The sequence below is a fragment of the Cornus florida genome, unplaced genomic scaffold, assembly GCF_030987335.1.
Source record: "Cornus florida cultivar Cherokee Brave unplaced genomic scaffold, ASM3098733v1 CherokeeBrave_3.0.0_Hap2_Chr08, whole genome shotgun sequence".
NCBI classification, from domain to species: domain Eukaryota; kingdom Viridiplantae; phylum Streptophyta; class Magnoliopsida; order Cornales; family Cornaceae; genus Cornus; species Cornus florida.
This window is the reverse complement of record NW_026775578.1, coordinates 62,145,504-62,169,376: the sequence shown is the minus strand read 5'-3', so window position 1 is coordinate 62,169,376 and position 23,873 is coordinate 62,145,504. Positions and strand designations below refer to the sequence as shown.

General features: G+C 37.0%; 1 protein-coding gene across 1 annotated transcript; it reads left to right on the top strand.

The window, feature by feature from the left end:
* The first annotated feature begins 293 nt into the window (after positions 1–293).
* LOC132268670 (U-box domain-containing protein 21-like) lies at positions 294–1,896 on the top strand. Its single transcript, XM_059769479.1, has one exon. It carries the CDS (start codon positions 703–705, stop codon positions 1,819–1,821), a length of 1,119 nt encoding a protein of 372 aa, XP_059625462.1. The 5' UTR covers positions 294–702; the 3' UTR covers positions 1,822–1,896.
* Positions 1,897–23,873: the final 21,977 nt, after the last annotated feature.

Sequence of the window (23,873 nt, the reverse complement as noted above, 5' to 3'; positions counted from 1 at the left end):
ATTCACCGCCCTAGACCTAGAGTCCTTGTCTGGACAATAACCATAAAAGACATTTGTTCCCCTAATCTTTTCCAGACTTTGACTCATGACCCAGGAAACATTACCATAAATGGTAAAACATAGACTCAATAACCATATATTGCATACTATAAATAGAAAACCATGAGCTTTACTCTTACTCGACGTCATATCTCTTTTCTGCCCTCTTTATTCTCTTCACACTGTCTGATTTTTTTCAAACTTTCTTCAATCCATACACACATTGAGTTTTCACCGCCTTTATGCGCAACCACTATTCAATGCAATAACAATGGTAACAAGGCAGTCTTTTAAAATATCACAACAGTAGTTCAAGTTGTTCGTAAAAATAAAATCTCTCTAAATTTTTTTGTAAGATAAAAAATTATAAAAAACAATAAATAAATAACGGTTTTCTTTCTTCCTTCACTGGACCACCATATACATGTACCATTTACGTATTCAGTTATTTACTTTCTCATTACGTCGTTTTCTTAACATTTACTCTTTCTTCATTTATGCAATGACACATTTAATGCAGATTCAACTTTTGACTAAACCTAACATACAAAAAAAAAAAACAAAATAAAATTGACTAAACCACACCCGATACACTAAATTTGAGCCACTTCAACAATATTTTGTTAGAGAATACCAGAAAAGCTCTCCCCTAGCAATTCCTATATGGAGATCCCAATTCCTCCCAATTTTCAGTGCCCAATCTCTCTTGAATTGATGAAAGATCCTGTCACCTTATCCACCGGAATCACATATGATCGAGAAAGCATCGAAAAATGGATCGGAACCGGTCACACAACATGTCCGGTCACCAAAAAAGTGTTGAAGACTCCTGATCTAATACCAAACCATGCAGTACGTAAGATAATTCAAGATTGGTGCGTCCAGAACCGGCCATACGACATCGAACCGGTCCCAACGCTTCAAATTCCGATAACGCAGTACGAGGTCTCGGAGGAGTATGTATTATCATCCTCTTTTGAATCATATGCTAGTGTTTCAGTAGAGAAACATGCTTGTTTGTTAATTGAGATCTTGTCAAGATTGACATGGATGTTCCCGCTTGGTGTAGAAGCCCAATCTAAGCTAGCTTCGTCCACTTCTTTACGTTGCATGGCATGGTTTTTGAGAGGGGAAGATGTTTCCGGTAGGCGAGTCACGGTTTTAGCCCTAGCAGAGCTACTTGCATTGGATCAGGGATATGTTAACGCGTTCGCGGAGATGGAATGTGTTGCAGAAGCATTAGTGAAGATAATTAGGGTACCCATTTGCCCTAGAGCTACCAAAGCTTCTCTAATGGCTATTTACCACATGATTTCACCGTCGGCGATGAGTGAAGAGATGACAAGAAGGTTTATGGAGATGGGTTTGGTTTCATTGATATTAGAAATTGTTCTAAATTACGAGAAAGGCATATGTGAGAAAGCTCTTGGTGTTTTAGACCGTATGTGTGATTGTGGTGAAGGGAGAGAATATTTGGCTCGAAACCATGAATCAACTATGCCAGCGTTAGTGGAGAAGATTTTAGGAGTATCGATGACAGCGACGGAGTTTTCAGTTTCGGCTCTTTGGAAGCTTTGCAAGGATGAAAATGGAGGTGTTGTGGTTGATGAGGCAGTTCATGAATTGGGTGTTTTTGAGAAGCTGTTGGTTGTTTTACAGGTGGGTTGTGACGAGAGAACAAAGGAAAGGGCTAATGAGTTATTGAAATTCTTCACTCGCTACAAAGAAAGGTTGGACTTGGATTCATCAATTTTATTCAAGTATCTCAAAAGGCCATACTGATTTTTTTAAATAATTTTTGGATCTAGTTATTTTCCATATGGAATATTGTGAAAATAACCATGTAAATATGTTAAATTCTCACACTTCAGAGTAGAAATAACCTAACAAAAAGTTCTTGGCGCGCACAATTCCTTTAGACTATTGTGAAAGTATAACCTATGCTTTGTTTATTGTATTAGGTTTTTGACCACTCGATCATTCATGTGTTACCCATGCATGTTAATTTGTTATACTTTCTTACTAAACTTTTATATTTCATATTATGTAAATAAGTTAAACTCGCGATTTAATAGAATTATAATGTTGTAACACGATTTAATATGTTATATGAATATTATATCTTTGATTTAAACATATTACATCATTGTTACATGAGTTTTACATTTTGTAATATAATTGTGTTGCATTATAATAGGGAATCATTTTATACTCTTTCGCGTACAAGGCGAATAATACTTGGGTCCAATACCATATTAATCGTTGATGTGGACCAATAATAAATTGACACATTTTATTTTAATTACCAAATCAGAGATGGTGATTTGATTACCAACTCTGATTTGGTAAGTAGGTATCTACCCCACCATATTGAATTTGATAATTAAAGATGACATGTTCATTTATTATTAGTTCACATCAATAGTGAGGATGATGTATATAAGGGGTGGATCAAGGAATTTGTTTCAGGGGGGGCGCCGTATTAAAGATGATAAATTATATTTTTTTTCAAACGAATAGTGATACAAGGCAATAAGTCAAAAAATAGAGCTATAATAATGGTGGAATACTAACATTTAATAATTTGAAAAATAATTATTTAAAAAAAAAATAGAAACATAAAATATCGACCTTAGCAACAAATTTAATTACCAAACTTTGAAAAGAAAAAATAATAATTTGAATAAAGGAATGCAACTTTTTTTTTAAGAGAATATAAAAAAGAAGAAGCAGAAGAAGAAGAAGAAGAGGAGGAGGAGTAAGAATGAAAAGAAAGGAAAAATTAAAATATTTTTAAAAAATAATTATTTTAGAGGGCATTTTTGTAAAATTTTATAAATTATAGGCCTATTTGCAATAAAAATTAATTAGCCCAAGGGTAAATAATTATTTCGGGGGGCATTTTTCACTTTTTTATAAATTATTGGCCTATGTGTAATAAAAATTAATGGCCATTTTCAAGAAAAAATTTAATTGGGGGGGGGGGGGCATTTTGAAAAAATTTATAAATCATAGGCTATTTTGTAATTAAAACTAATGAGCTAGCATGGGCCCCCCATGGGCCTATGCTGGCTCCGTCCCTGATGTAGATCCTCACTAGTGAAAATCTAAGTATTATTCTTTATTTTTTAAAGACTTAATTTTATTTTGCACTATTGTTTATATTTTTTGCCGTTAGTTCGGACTATAATTTATATTTCTCACGTTATTTATTTTTTATTTTTTTAGTTTATGGATTACACGACTCTGTTGCATTCATGCAGGGTCAGTCTTGGGGCAAGGCGACCAAAGCGGTTGCCTAATGTCTCCAATTTGAAAGGGCTTCAAATTTAGGACCATAGTATGACATTCAGACCATAATTTCCATAATTAAAAGACAATATATACTTATATATTATGTAAATTTATGGCAATAAATAAATATAAAAAAAATTAGGGCAATAATTTGTTTTTATCATCTCCCTTTAAAAAAAAAAAAAATTTTATTTTATTTTTAAACTCAGAAACATGTTTATTCTATTATTATATTATTTTTGGATTCATGTGCATGAGGCTCCAATAAGCTCAGTCCAGACAATCAAATATTTAACTGCTCAGTGTAATTAACTCACATTTTTTAAAATAATTTTGTAAGTTATACTAAAATATGACGTGATTTCTGATATTAAAAGAACATAATTATTTTAAGAAGTACAAGTCTTAAAGACAAACTTTACCAAGAGTAACAAAAATGGTAATTGATTTAAAAAAAAAAAAAATTCCTCACTCTTATTAAATTTTTTTGCTCTTATAAAATTTTATAAAAAGTATCACATTTGAAACTTCGTTTAAAACCTCTTAAATTTTGAGGATATCAGGCTTTTATTATAAATGGCCCCATCAGCGCACTATCATTTTTTTTCTACCGTCTAAAATTTGCATCTAACAGTTTTATTCTCTATCTGGTGATCATGGAAGCACATAAATTAGTGGGACCTGCTATCGCATTCAGCGTGTTGTGAAGCTAAAGACCCCCTTATATTTATGTGGTGTTGCAGAATTTTCAACACGATTTCTATTTTTAACAATTTATATTTATTTGTTTTAGTAAGATTTAATACTATGTTAAAAAGAACACGTAATGATAGCCCGTGTCTTGTGTTGGGATTTTCAACACGGTTTCTATTTTTAACAATTTGCGTCCATTTTTAGAGTGGTGTTTTAATGATTTTTAACATGGTTATATCTATTTTTAACATTTTATATTTACTTTTCTTTTTTTTTTTTTAAAACAGATGTAATGTTTTAAAAATCACAATCGTTAAATTCTCTAATTTATTTGGTATAACTGTTATATATATATATATATATATATTAATTTTCAAATATGATACCAATCATACCATCTTCAAAATACTTACCAATGATGATCATGTTATTTGGAGAAAAGTTGATGAAACTTATGTATACGTAGATATCATTTAATTATATGGACACATTTTGAAAATTTTGGATACAGATGATATGCAAAGTATGATGTATGTACACAGAAAATCGTTACTGTATTGATTCGATCGTGTATGCCTTCTAAACTTTTTTTTTTTTTTTTATAATCAAAATAAAATAAAAGATGTGAAGGCCAACAGTGAAACATACCCAAATTAGAGACAAGCAGTCTAATCACGAGATCACGTTGTATAATTAATTTTCCAATACATTTATATATAGTATTTGTTTTAGAATATAAGATAGTACTTGTTTTAAAATATTAAAACATTCAACCACTCATGATATCCCCTAATTTCGAAACACGGTTTGATCAAATTCGCGCATAAAATCAGGAGTTATCAAAACAATTAAAACATTTCAAACAAGCACAGAGTACTGTAAACACTAAAATTTAGTGGGCTTTGGTTTTAACAAATGAACCCATTAAATATGGGCCTAATGTGTAATTAAATTATTTAATTGGTCTAGACTTGGTCCACTTAAATTATTTAATTAACCCAGACCAGATGATTAAATGAAAAAATAATTATTCCTAGTAAAATATATTTAGATTAATTATTTTTAAGGATAATTATCATAATATAACCAGCCCCGCCTAATTATGATTTTTTCCTTATCAGGAGATGACACATGTCATCATCCTATTAATCCAAGAAACCTATAAATAGAGGCCTGGAGGAAGAAGACAGGGGACAAAAATTTAGAGTCCAGAAATCTAGAAGGTCCAAAAATTGAGAGAATCAGAAATCCAGAGGGCCAGAAATCCCGAGAGCAAACCTGAAGGCGAAGAATACCAAGCACATCCAAAGTCGTGCCGTTCTTCACCAAATTCAACAAAATCTCTCCTTTCTGAAGACGAAGAATAACAAGCACATCCAAAGACGTGCCGTTCTTCCTCAAATTCAACAAATGACACAAATTCAGAGTTCAGAAATCCAGAGATTCCAAAATTCAGAAGTCCAAAAGTCCAGAGACTCAGAAATCTAAAGACTCAGAAGTTAGAGACACAAATTCATAATCTAAACCCAAAAGTGAAGAACATCAAGCACATCCAACGAGGTGCCGTTCTTCATCAAATCCCACAGTGATCAACAATAAGCACATCCAACGACGTGTCGTTCTTCATTAAATTCCACAATGATTCAAGAACAAGCTCGTGCAGCCCTTAGATCCAACCAACAACAAAAAAGGAGATCGAATCAGAGGACCATTCTTTTTGTAAAAGATATTACAAAGGATTGTACTCCAAATATTTATAAATTAATAAATTATTATTTTGTCCATATTTTGTCTTTATTTGTAGAGAACAAAATTTGTGTGTACAAATTTCTAGCACGCCCGGTGGGACCTTTTTTGCCTCTCATCTCTTTCTCCTACCCTCAAGTTTCATCTCTGTTAGATTCTATGGCTCATTCTAAGACTCCGACAGACAAGAATGCCCAAAAGAACATCGCTACTGCAAAGGTTGACGCCAAAGCCACCATGAAAAGTGGAACGAAGGCCAAATCAAGTGATGAAGATACCTTGGCGGGCCTGTGACACATAGCAAGTCCCAGGAGATGGCTTCATCCAAACATCAGTAATACTTGGTGAAAACCAATCCTGCAAAGCCGGCGAACGTGAAAACTCAACATGTCAAGAATCCTGACGTTGTTCCAGAAGAGATTCCGCCACCAGATTTACCTCATTCCGTTTATGATGCTCACTCTAGTCTCGGTTCACCCCCAGAGTCACCACGTAAGACTTCCGAGCAATCAATCACTTCAAAGAACGTTAACTCTCAAGGCCTATCATACTCAGATGTGGTCGCTACTATAATGATTGGAGCTGCCACGATGGAGGAACAACTAGCAACTATGTCTCATGCCATTGAGAACCTCACAAAGACTGTTGAAGAGAAGGACTTATAAATCGCTACGCTGATGAACAAATTGAAAGTTCAGACCTTTGGTGAAACACCAGTACAATCTGGGCATCCTACATCTTCCATAGCACCGCCAACTGGGAATCGTGCAACTTTCACACCATCACCGTTTGGAAATCCTACATCTTCCACATTAATGCAGACGGAGAATCCTAATTCTACCGCACAAGGTACTCGTATGGAGGACCCCAAACAGACGCCAATGACAGAATAGGCGGCTAGTCAAAACTAGACGTCGGTGACAAAACAAGCGGCTAGTCAAAACCAGACCCCGGTGACAAAACAGGCAGCTAGTCAAACAAATCATGCTTCTTCAGTCTCTTCATTAACTGTCGCACAATTGCAAGATATGATAGCGAATAAAATTCAAGCCCAATATGGAGGCGTCTCATAGAGCACTCTCATGTACTCAAAGCCCTATACAAGGAGAATTGACAGTATGAGGATACATGTAGGATACCAACCTCCGAAGATTCAGTAATTTGACGGAAAAGGTAACCCCAAGCAACACATTGCCCATTTTGTCGAGACTTGCAACAATGCCGGAACAGAGGGGGACTTACTAGTTAAACAGTTTGTCCGCTCCCTTAAAGAAACGCGTTCGAGTGGTACATTGACCTAAGGTCAGAGTCAATTGATAGTTGGGACCAAATGGAACGAGAAATTTTGAACAGGTTCTATAGCACTCATCGTACTGTTAGTATGATAGAGTTAACTAACACGAAGCAATGGAAGAATGAGCCTGTAATCGACTACATTAATCAGTGAAGAGCACTCAGTCTTGATTGCAAGGACTGATTGTCAGAAATCTCTGCTATGGAGATGTGTATGCAGGGAATGCATTGGGGCCTTCTTTACATTCTGCAAGGTATAAAACCTCGTACATTTGAAGAATTGGCTACGCGTGTCCATGACATGGAGATTAGTATGAAATCCCATGACGGCAAAGGTCCAGTGGCCATCGAACCACGCAAGGATAAGAAAGACTGGAACAAGGGTGATAAGTTGTTAAAGATCGCTGCTAAAGATTCCTTGGCTATCTTAACCAACCCAATCAAGATATCTGTTAAAGATGATAAAAAGCATTGCCAGTTTCAAGAGAGGGAAAGACTGCGTCCTACGCTAAAGGAGTTAGAGAAGAAGGAATACCCTTTCCCCAATTCTGATGTCCCGGGCATCTTGGAATGTTTACTTGAAAGTAAAGTTTATCGAACTCCCTGAATGCAAACGCCCTCAAGAGATGGGACGTGTCAACGATCCAAAATACTGCAAATATCATGGTATTGTCAGTCATCCAATTGAGAAGTGTTTTATCTTCAAGAAAGTGGTGATGAATCTGGCAAAACAAGGAAAAATCTTGTTAGACACTGTGATACCCCTCGGATTCGAGACACGGGTTGATCAGGCCTAAGCCCAAACCCGAGGGAATATCAAACAATTAATATTTTAAAACGAACACAAAATATAAAAATTTAAATAAGAACAAAAATAAAGCTAAAAGAAATATTCAATATAAAATCTTCCAAACGATAATAAATAATGTTAATCCAATTCTCCAAAATCTGCAAGAATACAACTCGGGAATCCATCTAGTGGACCCCTAAACAAAATCCCAACTAAACTAAAATAACTGAAAATAAACTAAACTAAAACATCAAAAGAAGTCCTACATAAGCAGATGAATGAGAGTTTGTCCTCGACAAGCACGATCAAGCTCTAAGGCTGGAACCGTCCTGTACCTAGAAAGAATAAAAGAATGGGTCAGACCTACGAACAAGTTCTAATCTAACTGCAATCCATACAGTGACCCGATACGTAGATACACCCTAGATACCTCACAATATCTTTTTAGTCCATACATATATCTATCTACACTAAGGGACATTCACTGGACTATAATAGGGGTCTCAACCTGAATAGAAGACAACATGTGAAAACGCACCCAAAGGTGAGTATGAGTACCTAGACCTAATATGGTACACCTCAACCTACTATAACCAGCTACGCATCCACTACATATACACACCCTAACCAACGAGCCTAAGACTCAAGCTCATCTCGTGGTACCATAACCATATATCTAAAGTCCGTCCAATACCAGAGTATGTCATTCAATTATTCATTGAGGTGATATACAAAACACAGTCCAGTTAGTCACTCAACTTATTCAGCTGATATGACTTAACTACAACCAAATAATCCATAAAGTCACTCAACTTAGTCAGTTGATCTAACTTAAACCCAATTTAGGATTCACTATTTTACAATCCATTCCTTTAATCCAATAAGTTAGGCCTTAGCGTTTTGAGCTAAACCATCCCTAGTATGCCACCGTCCCATACCGGTGCATACAATCCTCCATATCTATGTAAATTACAACACATAAATAAAAGTTTAGCAATTTACGGTCCAAACCATTATCCAAATAATATATTTAATATTCTAGCATTTGAAATCCAAACAATAATCCATGTAATTGCAGAAAAATATTTAATATTTCAACAATTAGCATCCAGAGCATGCATAGATCAAAACTAATAAATAAATGACCCTATCATGCATTGAAAATAAGTTTTATAAACATACTAAATCCCATTAAATTGCTAAAATTTAATTAAGCAATTGATTTGTCTTCCATCCATTAACAGCATAGAAAGTTCATTAATTTTATACTGTTTGTCCTATTTATTTAGAGGTCAACTTTAATCAACTTAAGGTCTTAATAACACCCAAAAGTAACTTCTTAATCCCTCTGTGAAGACCCAGAACCATCAGAATAGTTCAACCCTCGCACAGTCTCAAAATAAAGCGTCAAAAACCATTAGAAAAGCAAAAATTGAGAGAGAGCCTGCTCCATGACTTTGGGAGCAGGCTCTTTATGCTTGGGAGCCGGCTCTATGAGTGTGGGAGCCGACTCCCACTTCCATGGAGTCAGCTTTCACCTCCTCTGAGAGCCTCCTGCTCAATTACACTCCGTTTCAGCCCGTCTGTTCCATCTCCGACCATTCCAACCCCTCTATTCCTCTTCAATACTGAACTTAGGAGTCTTATCTATTCCCAGTAGCATTCCCATGGTTTGTTTATAGTGGTTGAAAGCAATTACAGTAATTACAACGATACTAATTTAGCATGCTTAAAGAATAACCCTGAAACTTAAACAAGCACCAATTGAAACAGAATAGATTGCAACACACACAGATCATCAATATAGAATATCATAAACATGTAAAACTCAGTTAATGGTTAATTAAACCCTAGAGACTATCAGGTGCACAGAACACGAGCCAGCGGGAAAGAAGAAGAAAAGAACTTGCCTATGATTTCAATTATGAAATCTCGGTGTCGCTTCTAAATTTTCGGCAACCCTGAATCCCTTCAAGCCTCCTATGGTTCTAGTTTAATCCACCACAACACTCCCTTGGTCCTCTCTGTTCTTCTCCTTGATAGCCCTTACGGTGCCTCCGTTCTCAACCCTCTGTTTTATGAACTTACTCTCTGTAACCTTGGTACGTGAATAGGGGTTGTGTATTCTCAAACCCTAAGTCGACCTACTGTTCTATATATATAGAGACTTAAATAAAACCCTATTCCGTGTATGATTAGAGATAGAGGCCTAATCTAAATCCTAATCGGCCCATAGAACAAAACCTACGTTTAAAATCTATGTCGGCTACACTTAGGTGACGTTTAAAAGAACAGTAAGTAATTAACGTATTTAAAAAAAAAAACTCATGTAACTTAATTACATAATGAAACAATTATACTAAACCACTTAAGGACACACAATCAAACAATTTAAATCCAATAATATAATTAACGTAAACAATTCAAATAATTAGAATTAGGTCCATTTGTTTAAGTAAACAAAATAAAAATTTAATTAATTCAAATATCACACGAATCAAATAATTAAATAATTAAAACGCAACAAAATACTTAATTAAAATACTAGAACTATCCTTTTTAAAATTTGGGGTATTATATTCTTCCCCCCTAACTAAAGGAATTCCGTCCTCGGAATTCGCTCTTACCTTCTTCCAATATTTCAGGAAATTGCGAGCGAATAACATCCTCCCGTTCCTAAGTTGACTCAGCCTCATTGTGATAACTCCACTGAACACGAACTAGTGGGATAACCTTGTTACGAAGGATTTGATCCTGATGGTCGACAATACGATACGGTGGCTCCAAATAAGTTGCATCCAACTGCAACTTAATCTCCTTAACTTCGATATGCTGATACCGATCCCCATCTTGCAGAAATTTCCGCAACATGGAAACATGAAACACGTTGTGCGCACGATCCAAATTATCCGAAAGTGCCAACCGATAAGCGATAGCTCCAACTCGATCCTTAATCATGAATGGACCGACAAATTGCTGAGACAACTTCCCTTTCTTCCCAAAGTGCATTACACCCTCCATAGGAGACACTTTGAGTAAAACCTAATCCCCCACCTGAAACCCCAAAGTATGCGTGCGACGATCCGCATAACTCTTCTGCCTACTCTGGGTAGTGCGCATACGATCCCTAATAAGAGCAATCTTCTCAAAAGTATCCTTAATGAACTCAGGACCCAAGAATCTGCTCTCACCAACCTTCATCCAACAAACAGGCGATCGACACGGTCGGCCTTATAACGCCTCAAATGGTGTCATCCCAATAGTCTTCTGAAAACTATTGTTATAGGCAAACTCCACAAGCGGTAAATAATCCTCCCAGGGGCTCTTGAAATCAAGAACACACTACCGAAGCATATCGTCCATGATCTGATTAACCCTCTCAATCTGTCCATCAGTCTAAGGATGATAAGCAGTGCTAAGATGCAACCCTGTACCCAAAACCTATTGAAAACTCTTCCAGAATCCTGGCACAAAGCTCGAATCCCTGTCCGATATAATAGACATTAGAATGCCATGCAGCTTTACAATCTCTAAAATGTAAAGCCTCGCCAACTGCTCCGAGGTGAAGTCAGTGCGAATAGGCAAGAAATGAGCTAATTTAGTCAATCTATCCATGATGACCCAAATGAAATTGTGATCCTTGAAGAAATTAGGTAATCCATCCATAAAATCTATAGAAATGCTCGCCCACTTTCACTCCGGTATCGATAGTGGCTGTAGAGCTCCTGGCGGCCTCTGATGATCAATCTTGACCATGTGACAAGTACTACATCGAAAGACAAAAGTAGCAATGTTCTTTTTCATACCTGCCCACCAAAACTGCCGCTTTATATCCTGATACATCTTATCGCCTCCTGGATGAATAGAAAACTCAGAGTGGTGAGTCTCAGTCATCACATCCTTCCTCAAATCATCAGCAAAAGGTACCACCAACCGGTCCTTGTACCTCAAACCTCCATCAGTCCCAACATAGTAAAATGGAACCACCCCGGAAGCTATCTCTGTAACTTTGTCAATGCACTACTGATCTGTAAGTTGTGCCTACAAAACCTTGTTAATGATAGAAGGCGTAACTACCATACAAGCCATAAAAGCATCTGACAGCTCATCCACCATCTTCAAAGCATTCCACTCAGTTGTGAATAGAGCAGAAAGACTAGTAATGGGTATGCGACTAATAGTCTTTTATAAACTCCAACCATCTGCGCTGTCTCATATTCAGCTCCCACTGAGTGAACAAATATTGCAGACTCTTGTGATCGCTAAATAATCTGAAGGACTCACCCAACAGATAATGCCCCCAAACACGTAAGGCAAAGACCACAGCTGCCAACTCCAAATCATGTGTTGGGTAATTAAGCTCGTGAGGCTTAAGCTTACGCGATCCACACGAAATCGGTCACTCCTCCTGCATCAAAACACATCTGAGACCCTGCAAAGAAGCATTTGTGTAGACAAGATACTCTATCCCGCTATGTGGGGTAGACGAAACCGGTGCAGAGGTCAACTTAGTCTTCAACTCATCAAAAGTTTTTTTTTGATTATGTTCATCCCACACGAACCGTACACCCTTTTTACTCAAATGAGTGAGTGGTCCCGCTATCTTTGTCAAATGAGTGAGTGGTCCCGCTATCTTTGAGAACCCATGGATGAACCTACGATAGTATCCTGCCAATCCAAGGAAACTCCGAATCTCGGTAGGTGAAGTAGGCTGTCCCCACTTAACCACTGCTGAAACCTTGGCTGGATCCACTGCTATTTCCCTTTCTGACACCACGTAACCTAGAAATTTCACCTCCCGCTGCCAAAATTCACATTTCTCGAATTTGGCATATAACTGATGCTCACGAAGCGTCTGCAAGAGTATCCGCAGATGTCTAGCATGATCGTCCTCTGACCTTGAATAAATTAAAATGTTATCTATGAAGACAATGACAACCTGATCTAAATAAGCCCTAAAGACTCTGTTTATTAAATCCATAAAGACCGCTGGTGTATTAGTCAACCCAAACAACATCACACGAAACTCATAAGATCTATATCTAGTGAGAAACAATGTCCTCAGAACATCCTACTCCCTAACCCGAAGTTGATGATATCTAGAACGCATATCAATCTGAGAGAAGTATGTAGCTCCCTTCAACTGATAAAAAAGATCATCACTCCTGGGCAAATGGTACTTGTTACGAATAGTAACATTGTTCAACTCCCAGTAATCTATACACAGGCGAAGTGAACCATCCTTCTTCTTCACAAATAGAACCGGTGCTCCCCAGGGTGAAGTACTCCTGCGAATAAAACCCTGGCTGAGTAATTGCTGAATCTGATCCCTCAGCTCTCACATCTCCACTGGTGCCATCCTATACGGTGCCTTAGCAATAGGCGCAGTGCCTGGAGCTAAGTCAATCACAAAATCGATCTCTCGACTAGGTGGCAACCCTAGAATCTCCTGAAAAACATCTGGAAAGTCCTGTACAATTGGTATGCAATCCAATGACACAGTAACCTCCTCATCCGTTTCCTCCTCCACATGGAACAAATAAGTGTTACTGCCCCATTAGAACGTGGCATAGCAACTACAAAAGATTTCCTGACCTGGTGTGGTGAACACAATAGACCTATCCAAAACAAATAACTTGAGCATGGCAGTGATAACCAATCCATCCCAAGTATCACGCCATAAGTGTGTATGTCCAGGACCAAAAGATTGGCAGAAATCTGAGTCTACCACTATCTAATGTCACAGGCCCATCATTCTCATGAAAAATGGCAGTATTGCCTAATGGTATAAAAATATCTTAAGGTCTATTGCATACATGTGTCACCAAACAATACTCCATAGAGCCAAAACACATAAGGTAAAATGCTCCGCAATCTTCCCATTTGACTATCATTCTATCCTGGGAATCCCTTCTTATCTTCCCATTTTTAGACTATCATTCTATCCTGGGAATCCCTCTTTCTAAACCACACCTACCATATTAATTTACACCAGTTCCTTTATAAACTCCTTGGTAATCATCATATCTCAACACCATGTACTTACAAGCAATTATCTGTTTGCTTGTTCAAAAATTGATCACTCTACTGTGATCGATCATTTATTATCACAACATATACATTTTAATATAGTTTAATAAAACCATATATGTATATATCACAAAAATGCTATCACAAAACACAATGAAGATAGCCAAAACCGCTAGTTCACTTTATTAAGAATTTTTCCAAACCATAAACCGTCAAACGAATAATCATAAAATATTCTTTAACATAATCCTAGTGTACGTGATTAAATCCATACTACACTTACTAATACCTCCTCTACTACTAGTATTTAAAAGTACTCTTAAAAGAGCATTCATCCTTGAACACCGGTGCCCTCCATCTTGGTTGCTCCGGTATCTCCTCCATCCTGATCTTCTTCGGGGTCTTCCTCTCCGCTTGGCTCAGCTTCGAGTACCACCAAAGTTGTGTTAGGTCTACAGTATGGTGGCCAATCTCGCACACCAGAAACCTCTTTGACTTGTACTCTGAAGCAACACCTATTGGAATTAATTTCCTGGTCTCCAATTCTGCCTTCTTAGTCGGCCTTTGTAGGGGAATCGTCGGAGTAATCTTCTTCTTCCTTGGGTCCTTCATTGCTTTTATCGTAGACCACATCCATTTCCTAGTGCCAAACATTCTGTAATTACAGAATAAACTTGACATCAGTACTTTCTATATGAACCATAAAGGAATACGATGAATCCTAAACTTAAGCACTATTCAAGAGAAAACGCGACACGGAAGTCTTAATACGAAACATCCTAGAGACACTTGAACCTAGAGTGCTCTAATACCAACTGTGATACCACTCGGATCCGAGACACAGGTTGATCAGGCCCAAGCCCAAACATGAGGGAATATCAAACAATTAATATTTTAAAATGAACGCAGAATATAAAAATTTAAATAAGAGCAAGAATAAAGCTGAAAGAAATATCCAATATAAAATCTTCCAAACAATAATAAATAATGTTAATCCAATTCTCCAACATCTCTAAGAATACAACTCAGGAATCCATCTAGTGGACCCCTAAAAAAAATCCCAACTAAACTGAAATAATTAAAAATAAACTAAACTAAAACATCGAGAGAAGTCCTACATAAGCAGATGAATGAGAGTCTATCCTCGACAAGCACGATCAAGCTCTAAGGCTGGAACCGTCCTGTACCTGGAAAGAATAAAAGAGTGGGTCAGGCCCATGAACAAGTTCTAATCTAATTGTAATCCATACAGTGACCCGATACGCAAATACACCCTAGATACCCCAAAATATCTATTTAGTCCATACATATATATATCCACACTAAGGGACATTCACTGGACTATAATAGGGGTCTCAACCTGAATAGAAGGCAACATGCGAAAACGCACCCAAAGGTGGGCATGAGTACCTAGACCTGACAGGGTACACCTCAACCTACTATAGCCAGCTATGCATCGACTGCATATACGCACCCTAACCAACGAGCCTAAGACTCAAGCTCATCTCGTGGTACCATAACCATATATCTAAAGTTGGTCCAATACCAAAGTATGTCACTCAATTATTCATTGAGGTGACATACAAAACACAGTCCAGTTAGTCACTCAACTTATTCAACTGATATGACTTAACTACAACCAACTAATCCATAAAGTCGCTCAACTTAGTCAGTTGATCTGACTTAAAACTAATTTAGGATTCAATATTTTACAATCCATTCCTTTAATCCAATAGGTTAGGTCTTAGCATTTTAAGCTAAACTATCCCTAGTATGCCACCGTCCCATACCGGTGCATACAATCCTCCATATCTATGTAAATTATAACACATAAATAAACATTTAGCAATTTACATTCCAAACCATTATCCAAATAATTGCAGAAAGATATTTAATATTCTAAACAATAATCCATGTAATTGCAGAAAAATATTTAATATTTCAACAATTAGCATCCAGAGCATGCATAGATCAAAACTAATAAATAAATGACCATATCATGCATTTAAAATAAGTTTTATAAACATACTAAATCCCATTAAATTGCTAAAATTTAATTCAGCAATTGATTTGTCTTCCATCCGTTAACAGCATAGAAAGTTCATAAATTTTATACTGTTTCTCCCATTTACTTAGAGGTCAACTTTAATCAACTTAAGGTCTTAATAACACCCAAAAGCAACTTCTTAATCCCTCTATGAAGACCCAGAACCATCAGAATAGTTCAACCCTCGCATAGTCTCAAAACAAAGCGTCAAAAACCATTAGAAAAGCAAAAATTGAGAGAGAGCCTGCTCCATGACTTTGGGAGCAGGCTCTTTATGCTTGGAAGCCGGTTCCAAGGTCCTTGGAGCCGGATCTATGAGTGTGGGAGCCAGCTCCCACTTCCATGGAGCAGACTCTCACCTTCTCTGAGAGCCTCCTACTCAATTACACTCCGTTTTAGCCCGTCTGCTCCATCTCCGGCCATTCCAACCCCTCAGTTCCTCTTCAATACTAAACTTAGGAGTCTTATATATTCCTAATAGCATTCCCATAGTTTTTTTACAGTGGTTGAAAGCAATTACAGTAATTACGACGATACTAATTTAGCATGCTTAAAGAATAACCCTGAAACTCAAACAAGCATGAACTGAAACAGAATAGATTGCAACACACACAGATTATCAATATAGCATATCATAAACATGTAAAACTCAGTTAATGGTTAATTAAACCCTAGAGACTATCTAGGTGCACAGAACACGAGCCAACGGGAAAGAGGAAGAAAAGAACTTGCTTGTGATTTCAGTTATGAAATCTCGGCGTCGCTTCTAAATTTTTGGCAACCACTAAATCCCTTACGGTGCCTCCGTTCTCAACCCTCTGTTTTATGAACTTACTCTCTGTTTCTCTCTGTAACCTTGGTATGTGAATAGGGGTTGTGTATTCTCAAACCCTAAGTTGACCTACTATTCTATATATATGGAGACTTAAATAAAACCCTATTCCCTGTATGATTAGAGACAGAGGCCTAATCTAAATCCTAATCGGCCCATAGAACAAAATCTACGTTTAAAATCTATGTCGGCTACACTTAGGTGACGTCTAAAAGAACAGTAAGTAATTAACGTATTTTAAAAAAAAACTTATGTAACTTAATTACATAATTAAAAAATCATACTAAACCACTTAAGGACACACAATCAAACAATTTAAATCCAATATTATAATTAACGCAAACAATTCAAATAATTATAATTAGGTCCATTTATTCAAGTAAACAAAATAAAAATTCAATTAATTCAAATATCACACAAATCAAATAATTAAATAATTAAAACGCAACAAAATACTTAATTAAAATACAAGAACTATCATTTTTAAAATTTGTGGTATTACAGACACAGACGAAGTTGTAACTTCAAATCATACTACTGCTACTGTGACAACCTCTGTTGTGGGGAGTGCTCATTCTTAACCTTCAACTTCTGAGGTATAGTGCGCAACCATCCAGTTTGGCTCATTTGAACCAATCCCCAACTCTTTTGGCAAAGGGAGTGCACTTGACGTTTCAACCTTTGGAAGGGTCCTTCCTCAGGATGATGAAGAAGGATGGACTCTGGTGACAAGAAAGAAACCATGGAAACAACGAGCTGACATTTTTCAAACTAGTTATTCTGACATGGGGCAAAGGAAGAAAAAACCTTAATATCGCCATAAGTAGTCTGGCCATAACAGAAATGGGTCAAGAAGATACAGTCAACCAAACATGCCTTTATAAGCCAAAGGATCCAGAAGCCCATTACTTTGCAAGAGTTCTTTCTAGAAGGATATCTAGATGACGAAGTTGTGACAGCTTACATGGTTTCAACTAAAACGAGCCCTGATGGTGAGAATAACAAGGATCAAGATAAAGCCCAGACTGTGGAGAATCATGCAAAGGATGCTGCCATCATTGAAAAGTCTGATGATGATGAAGTAGTCGGAGGTACGCTGGATTCATGTTATGCACCAATTATTTTCACTAACGAAGATCTTCAGTTGGGTTCGAAGTTGCATAATTGTCCTATTTTCGTTTCCGTTTATATAAAAGAACAAAGAGTTACTCGAATTCTTGTTGATGGTGGATCAGCGATGAATCTCATGCCTAAATTTACAATGAAAAATCTCGGCATCATAGTCGACGAGTTATCTCATAGCCCTTTTATTATTCAAGGTTTTAACCAAGGAGGACAGAGAGCTATTAGTATGATTCGAGCAAAACTAATTATTGGCGAGCTCCAAGCTGAAACGTTATTCCACGTTATTGATGCAAAGACATCCTACAATTTATTGTGAGGAAGGCCTTGGATACATTGTAATGGTGTCATTCCATCGACTCTTCATCAGTGCTTCAAATTCTATAAGAATGGCGTACAAATGGTTGTGGCGGACTATAAACCATTTACAGAAGTAGAATCTCATTTTGCCGATGCCAAGTTCGATCCTGATACACCTTCGGAAGGGCCCATCCTAAGCCATCCGTCTACACAAGAGATTCAATCTACAAAAACAAAATAAGCGTTTAGTGATCCATTAGATGTTTCAGTGACAGACATTGTAAAGGTAGCTAAAACGCAAGGGGTCTTGATAAAAGCACATCGGACGAAGCCTATTTTAAAGTATGTTCCAAAATCTCAACAACAAAAAGGGCAGTCACCTGTTATCGAGATAATTGAAACCAAGGAATTTAAATTGAAGATGTCACAAACCAAGGAAAAAGAAGATATGCAAAAGCTGCAAGGAGAGTTAACTCTTCCTCTCACCAAGATTCAAAAGTCTTCGTCTTCTAAGTCTCTGTTAAAAGGGTTCGTGTGGCCTTCTCAATCTCTGGTCGATGATAGATCACTTCCAAAACAAAGGACTGATGAAGGATTCGATCCTAAAGCATACCAACTCATAGCTAAGTCAGGGTATGATTTTACAAATCCTGCAAACCTTGGAAAACTGAATTCTGAGGTCACCAGTGGGAAAGTGCATAGCCTCAATGAGACACAGAAGAAGTTGAAAGAATAAGGGCATAAGATCATTCCACCCAAGTTCGGTCTCGGTTTCGTAGCTTCTGAGCCACTTCAAATTCAAATCACAAAAAAGGAAAAGAAGTCAAACACTTTATACATTGGGTTTGAAGAAGTTGACGATGAACAAGACCAACAGACTATGCATCAAAAATCAGTCTTCGATCGTATAGGAGCTCCATGTGATCAAATATCTGTATTCAACAGGTTGTCATGCCAAAAGTCAAATGTTTCAAATTCTCAGGTCAATAATTTGCCTCGTACCTCTGTTTTTAACAGAATGAGCTTTCATAACCAAAGAAGAAAATCTCTACAACCTCAATCTCAAAAGACAATATTTTCTCGAATTGGTACTAATAGAGAAACGTCGTTAAGAAGCAGCAATAGTGGAAAGTCAGAGGAAGTTAACATCGACGTGGTAAATAATAGTGAAGTTTAGAGCCTAGTGCCTTTGCGAATGAAACGTAAGACAGAGATAGAGGTCACCAATGATGTTACACTAAAAGGTCGAAGGCGAATCATTGTATGCACTAATCAATCAAAAAAAGTGGATAAAGCAGAAGACACTGGTGAATCATTTTGTGTTACTTCGTACCACATCACTATTGAAGATGAACCTGACCCTGAACAACCAGCTAACATCGAGAAAACTCCACCAACACTAGAAGACAGGGGGTAGGCTACCGTTGATCAACTCAAAGAAATCAACTTAGGGACTGATGATCAACCCAGACCAATTTTCGTTAGTGCATTCCTAAGCCCATCAGAAGAAAATGATTACTTTCAATTGTTGTCTGAGTATAAGGATGTCTTTGCTTGGACATATAAAGAGATGCCCGGTCTTAACCCTAAAATTGCGGTGCATAATCTTACTGTCAAATATGGGATACGACCGACTAAGGAGTCTCAACGTTTCTTTTGTCCAGAGTTAGTTCCGAGGATAGAGGAAGAACTCAACAAATTGATTGAAGTAGGGTTCATTCGTGAGGTCAAATATCCGACATGGATTTTGAGCATTATTCCAGTAAAGAAGAAAAATGGACAGATTCGAATCTGTGTGGACTTTCAGGATTTGAATGAAGCATTGACAAAATTACAGAGATAGCTTCCGGAGAGGTTCCATTCTACTACGTTAAGGCTGATGGAGGTTTGAGGTACAAGGGACGGTTAGTGGTACCTTCTGCTGATGGTTTGACGAAGGATGTGATGACTAAGACTCATCACTCTGAGTTCACTGTTCATCCAGGAGGTGACAAGATGTATCAGGATATGAAGCGACAGTTTTGGAAGGCAGGTATGAGGAGGGACATTGCTCTTTTTGTTTCACGGTGTAGTACTTGTCAGATGGTCAATATTGACCATCAGAGACCGCCAGGAGCTCTACAGCCATTGTCGATACCGGAGTGGAAATGGGAGAGTATTTCTATGGATTTTGTGGAAGGGTTGTGTGACGACCCTGGTTTTCAGGCCAGCGTGTCCTGTGATGAACCGAAGGTTGACCAGATAACGGATCCGAATGTGAAAGCGAAAATAGAAAACAAGACTCTAAAAAGTCAAAGTGACCTTCCATAAGGTCGTGGAACTCAATAAGAACTAATGCGGGAACGAATGATCAGAAAAAGACCGAACAGGCCCCCAAGGGCAATATGGTCATTTATGAAAATATGTGGATTCGGGTGCGCCACCGAGTATACCGCTGGAAAGACAGCGAAAAATTAATAAATCTAGACTTAAGAATCACTTGATTCAGAGTCCGGATGAAGAAAATATGAAACTCCAAAGTTTCATAAAAACCAACTTTCGGGTTTCAAAATAGTGCGGCAAGGGTAATTGACAAGGGGTAAAATGGCCTTTTTAGACAAAATTGGATGCAACTGAGCATACCAATAGATAGATTAGGAAAAATTAATGAATCTAGACTCAAGAATCACTTGATTCGGAGTCCGGATGAAGAAGATATGAAACGTCAAAGTTTCAAAAAAACCAACCTTTGAGTTTAAAATCAGTGCGGCAAGGGTACTTTACAAAGGGTAAAATAGTCTTTTCAGATAGAATTGGATGCAACCGTGAATACAGTTGGATAGACAAGCAAAAACTAATAAACTAAGACTTGATTTGGAGTCGGGACGAAGAAAATATGAAGCCTCAAAGTTTCAAAAAATTAGACTTATTTTTCGGGTAAGAAATCTGGGCAGGAATAGTGTTTTAACAGCAAGCACCAATTAAATTTTTTTTCAGAACCGAGGCTAAAAACGGACCCTTAAACGAGTTTTTCTGGAAAAACATGAAGAAGAAACCCCCCTTAAAATCACATTTTCTACCCGACTATGCAGAAGAAACCAAGAAAATACGATGTAAAGTCCCTAAAATTCCCCTTGAACAGCCTAGGTCAAAATGGACCCAAAAAGCTGCTACAAGCTTTTTTTTCCAGAAACAACCAAAACAGAGAGTAAAAACGGGCTAGTAGATGAATTTTTCTGGAAAAACACAAAGAAGAAATCCACCTAAAAATTGAATTTTCTACGTGAATCGTGAGAGAATTAAAAAAAACGCAATGTAGAATGCCCGAAATGCTCCTCCATGAAATCTGGTCATGGAGGTCTAAAAAGCTGCTAAAAAAAAAAAAAAACAAAAAGCTGAACTTTACGATCGATTTCCGGCACCAAGACGACATTTTCTGAAAATATACGAAAAGAAACCCCCCCCCCCCCCCTCCTAAAATCACGTTTTCTATTCAACCATATTGAAAGAAGGAAATAAAACTGAATTAAAAAGTCTTGAATTCCCCTAGATCAGAATATGCAACAAAAACGCAAAATGAATTCGTAGGAGGCTCAAAACACAAACGATGAGGTTTTGCCCGGAAAGGACTATGCACGCAAACGTAACTTACCTATTTAGATGCGCTACAATGGTCCATGGCTTAAAAATATAGCCGATGCAAAATCCGACCCTCCAACGGGCAAAAAGGCAAAAATGGACTTGGAATGGAAAACATGGAATCCAAAAATGTAAAATGGAGTCAAATGACCGTTTGGCCCTTGGCCACACTTCATACAAGATTAATAAGACCCTATGAAAGAATGAAAATGGAATTCCCACACCCGATGCAACCATTGTGAAGTAATGACTTGCGATTTTTCAAGGTTTTCATAATATTTCATGAAGTTAAAAAGTTGTATAGAATACAATACATATGTCATTGGCCTCCGGCCTCATCTCATACATGTCAAATACATTGAAAGGAGTGCACTTATGTACACATTACATACATGGAATCAAAGAATACAAATTTTACATATAAGCCTACAAAATGACATTTCCTGCTAACATTTGCATCAAATGGAAACTTGAAAGCTACATGTAATACCCCTAATTTAACAAGGATAATTCTGAAATTTATTTAATTATTTAAATTATGTTTTATTGATTTAGTTGTGAATTTGTTGATTTAATTGTGAATTATTTAAATGACTTGTTTTGTTTGGTTGTTTTATTTTAATTGTTTTTATGTAATTGTTTATTTAATTGGGTTTTAATTATTGGATGTGATTGTTTTTCTTTAAATAGAGTTAATTATTTTTCTTGATATTAAATTAGTTGTTAAATGATTTAATTTAGTATAAATGGATTTTCTATAAATAGATTTTTATGTTAGTAGGATTAATTAGGGTTTTGGTTTTAGACATCACGTATGTAGCCGACATAATTAAACATTAATTAGGTTTCATATGCGCCGACTAAGGATTTAGTGTAGGGTTTAAATTAAACTAGGATTTTGTGTAAACTTATAAACCTATAAATATATTTGTATAAGGCTGTCAAGGGTTTAGAACCCTAACCACGTTGTGGAGACAGAAGAAACAGAGAGAAGGAAAACCAAAGGGGCGCCGGGGAAAACTTAGAAGAAAGACACTGAGATTTCTGAACTGAGTCTCACAGGCAAGTTCTAATACTAACTCTACCTCTTTGACCTATGTTCTTTGCATCCCTAACACAATCTCAGGATGAAATAAGGATTAAAATAAACCTGGTTCGCATGCTTGCATTGTTTAATAAACATATGCTTATGAACTGTTAAATTGTTCGTTTTACAGTGTTGTTTGTTTTACTGTTTTATTTTACTTAATTCATGATTTTAATGATGTCAATTGATGGATTAAGAATTTTAATAGTTCTAAAACATGGTGGGAAATCTTAAGATTATTCTGGGTCGCAGGGCTAGATACCTGAAACAGTATGTATTCTTGTATGGGTTTTAATCCACTTAGAAACTGTTTTGCGTAATTCTTTTTCCATAGGGTTTTGATTCATAAGTAATGGATTTAATCAACTTTAGAACACCCTATGACTTAGTTTTAATCAGTAATAAACTTGGTTTGGAAGATCCATATGGCCGGACACCGCCGGAGCTGGAAAAGATGTCGCACAGGGGAGGAGCCTGCTCTTTTTCAAGAAGAGCAGGCTCATTAAAAGGTAGAGCAGGCTCTACCTTGAGTAGAGCCGGCTCTTGTGGCTGAAGAGGCTCCTCCACTTTGTGTGGAGGGGGCTCTACTAAAAGGTGGAGGCGGCTCCACCTTGTGTGGAGCCTACTCCTCCAAGTTTTTTTTGATTTTTCGTTTTTCAGTGCTAGTTTTGGCTACGGGACTCAGAATTGGGTATTTTCAGAAGCCATTGGGAGTTACACATGGATTTTTTTTTAGTAGCATCTAAGTCTTATTAAAAGTTCTGAGGGTGTGATATTACATAATAAATCACAAAGAAATTAGTAAATTAAACCGTTATTGTTTGAAGTAAACTTGTGGACTGTTTTTTAAAGTAGAGGATTTAAAGTGCATAACCTTACGGGTTGCTAATTATCTGGGAATGAAGATATTGTTTGATCATGTTTCTGTAATTCAAATGTAAGCATAATAGATTACAAAATGATTATATATTTATAATGGACA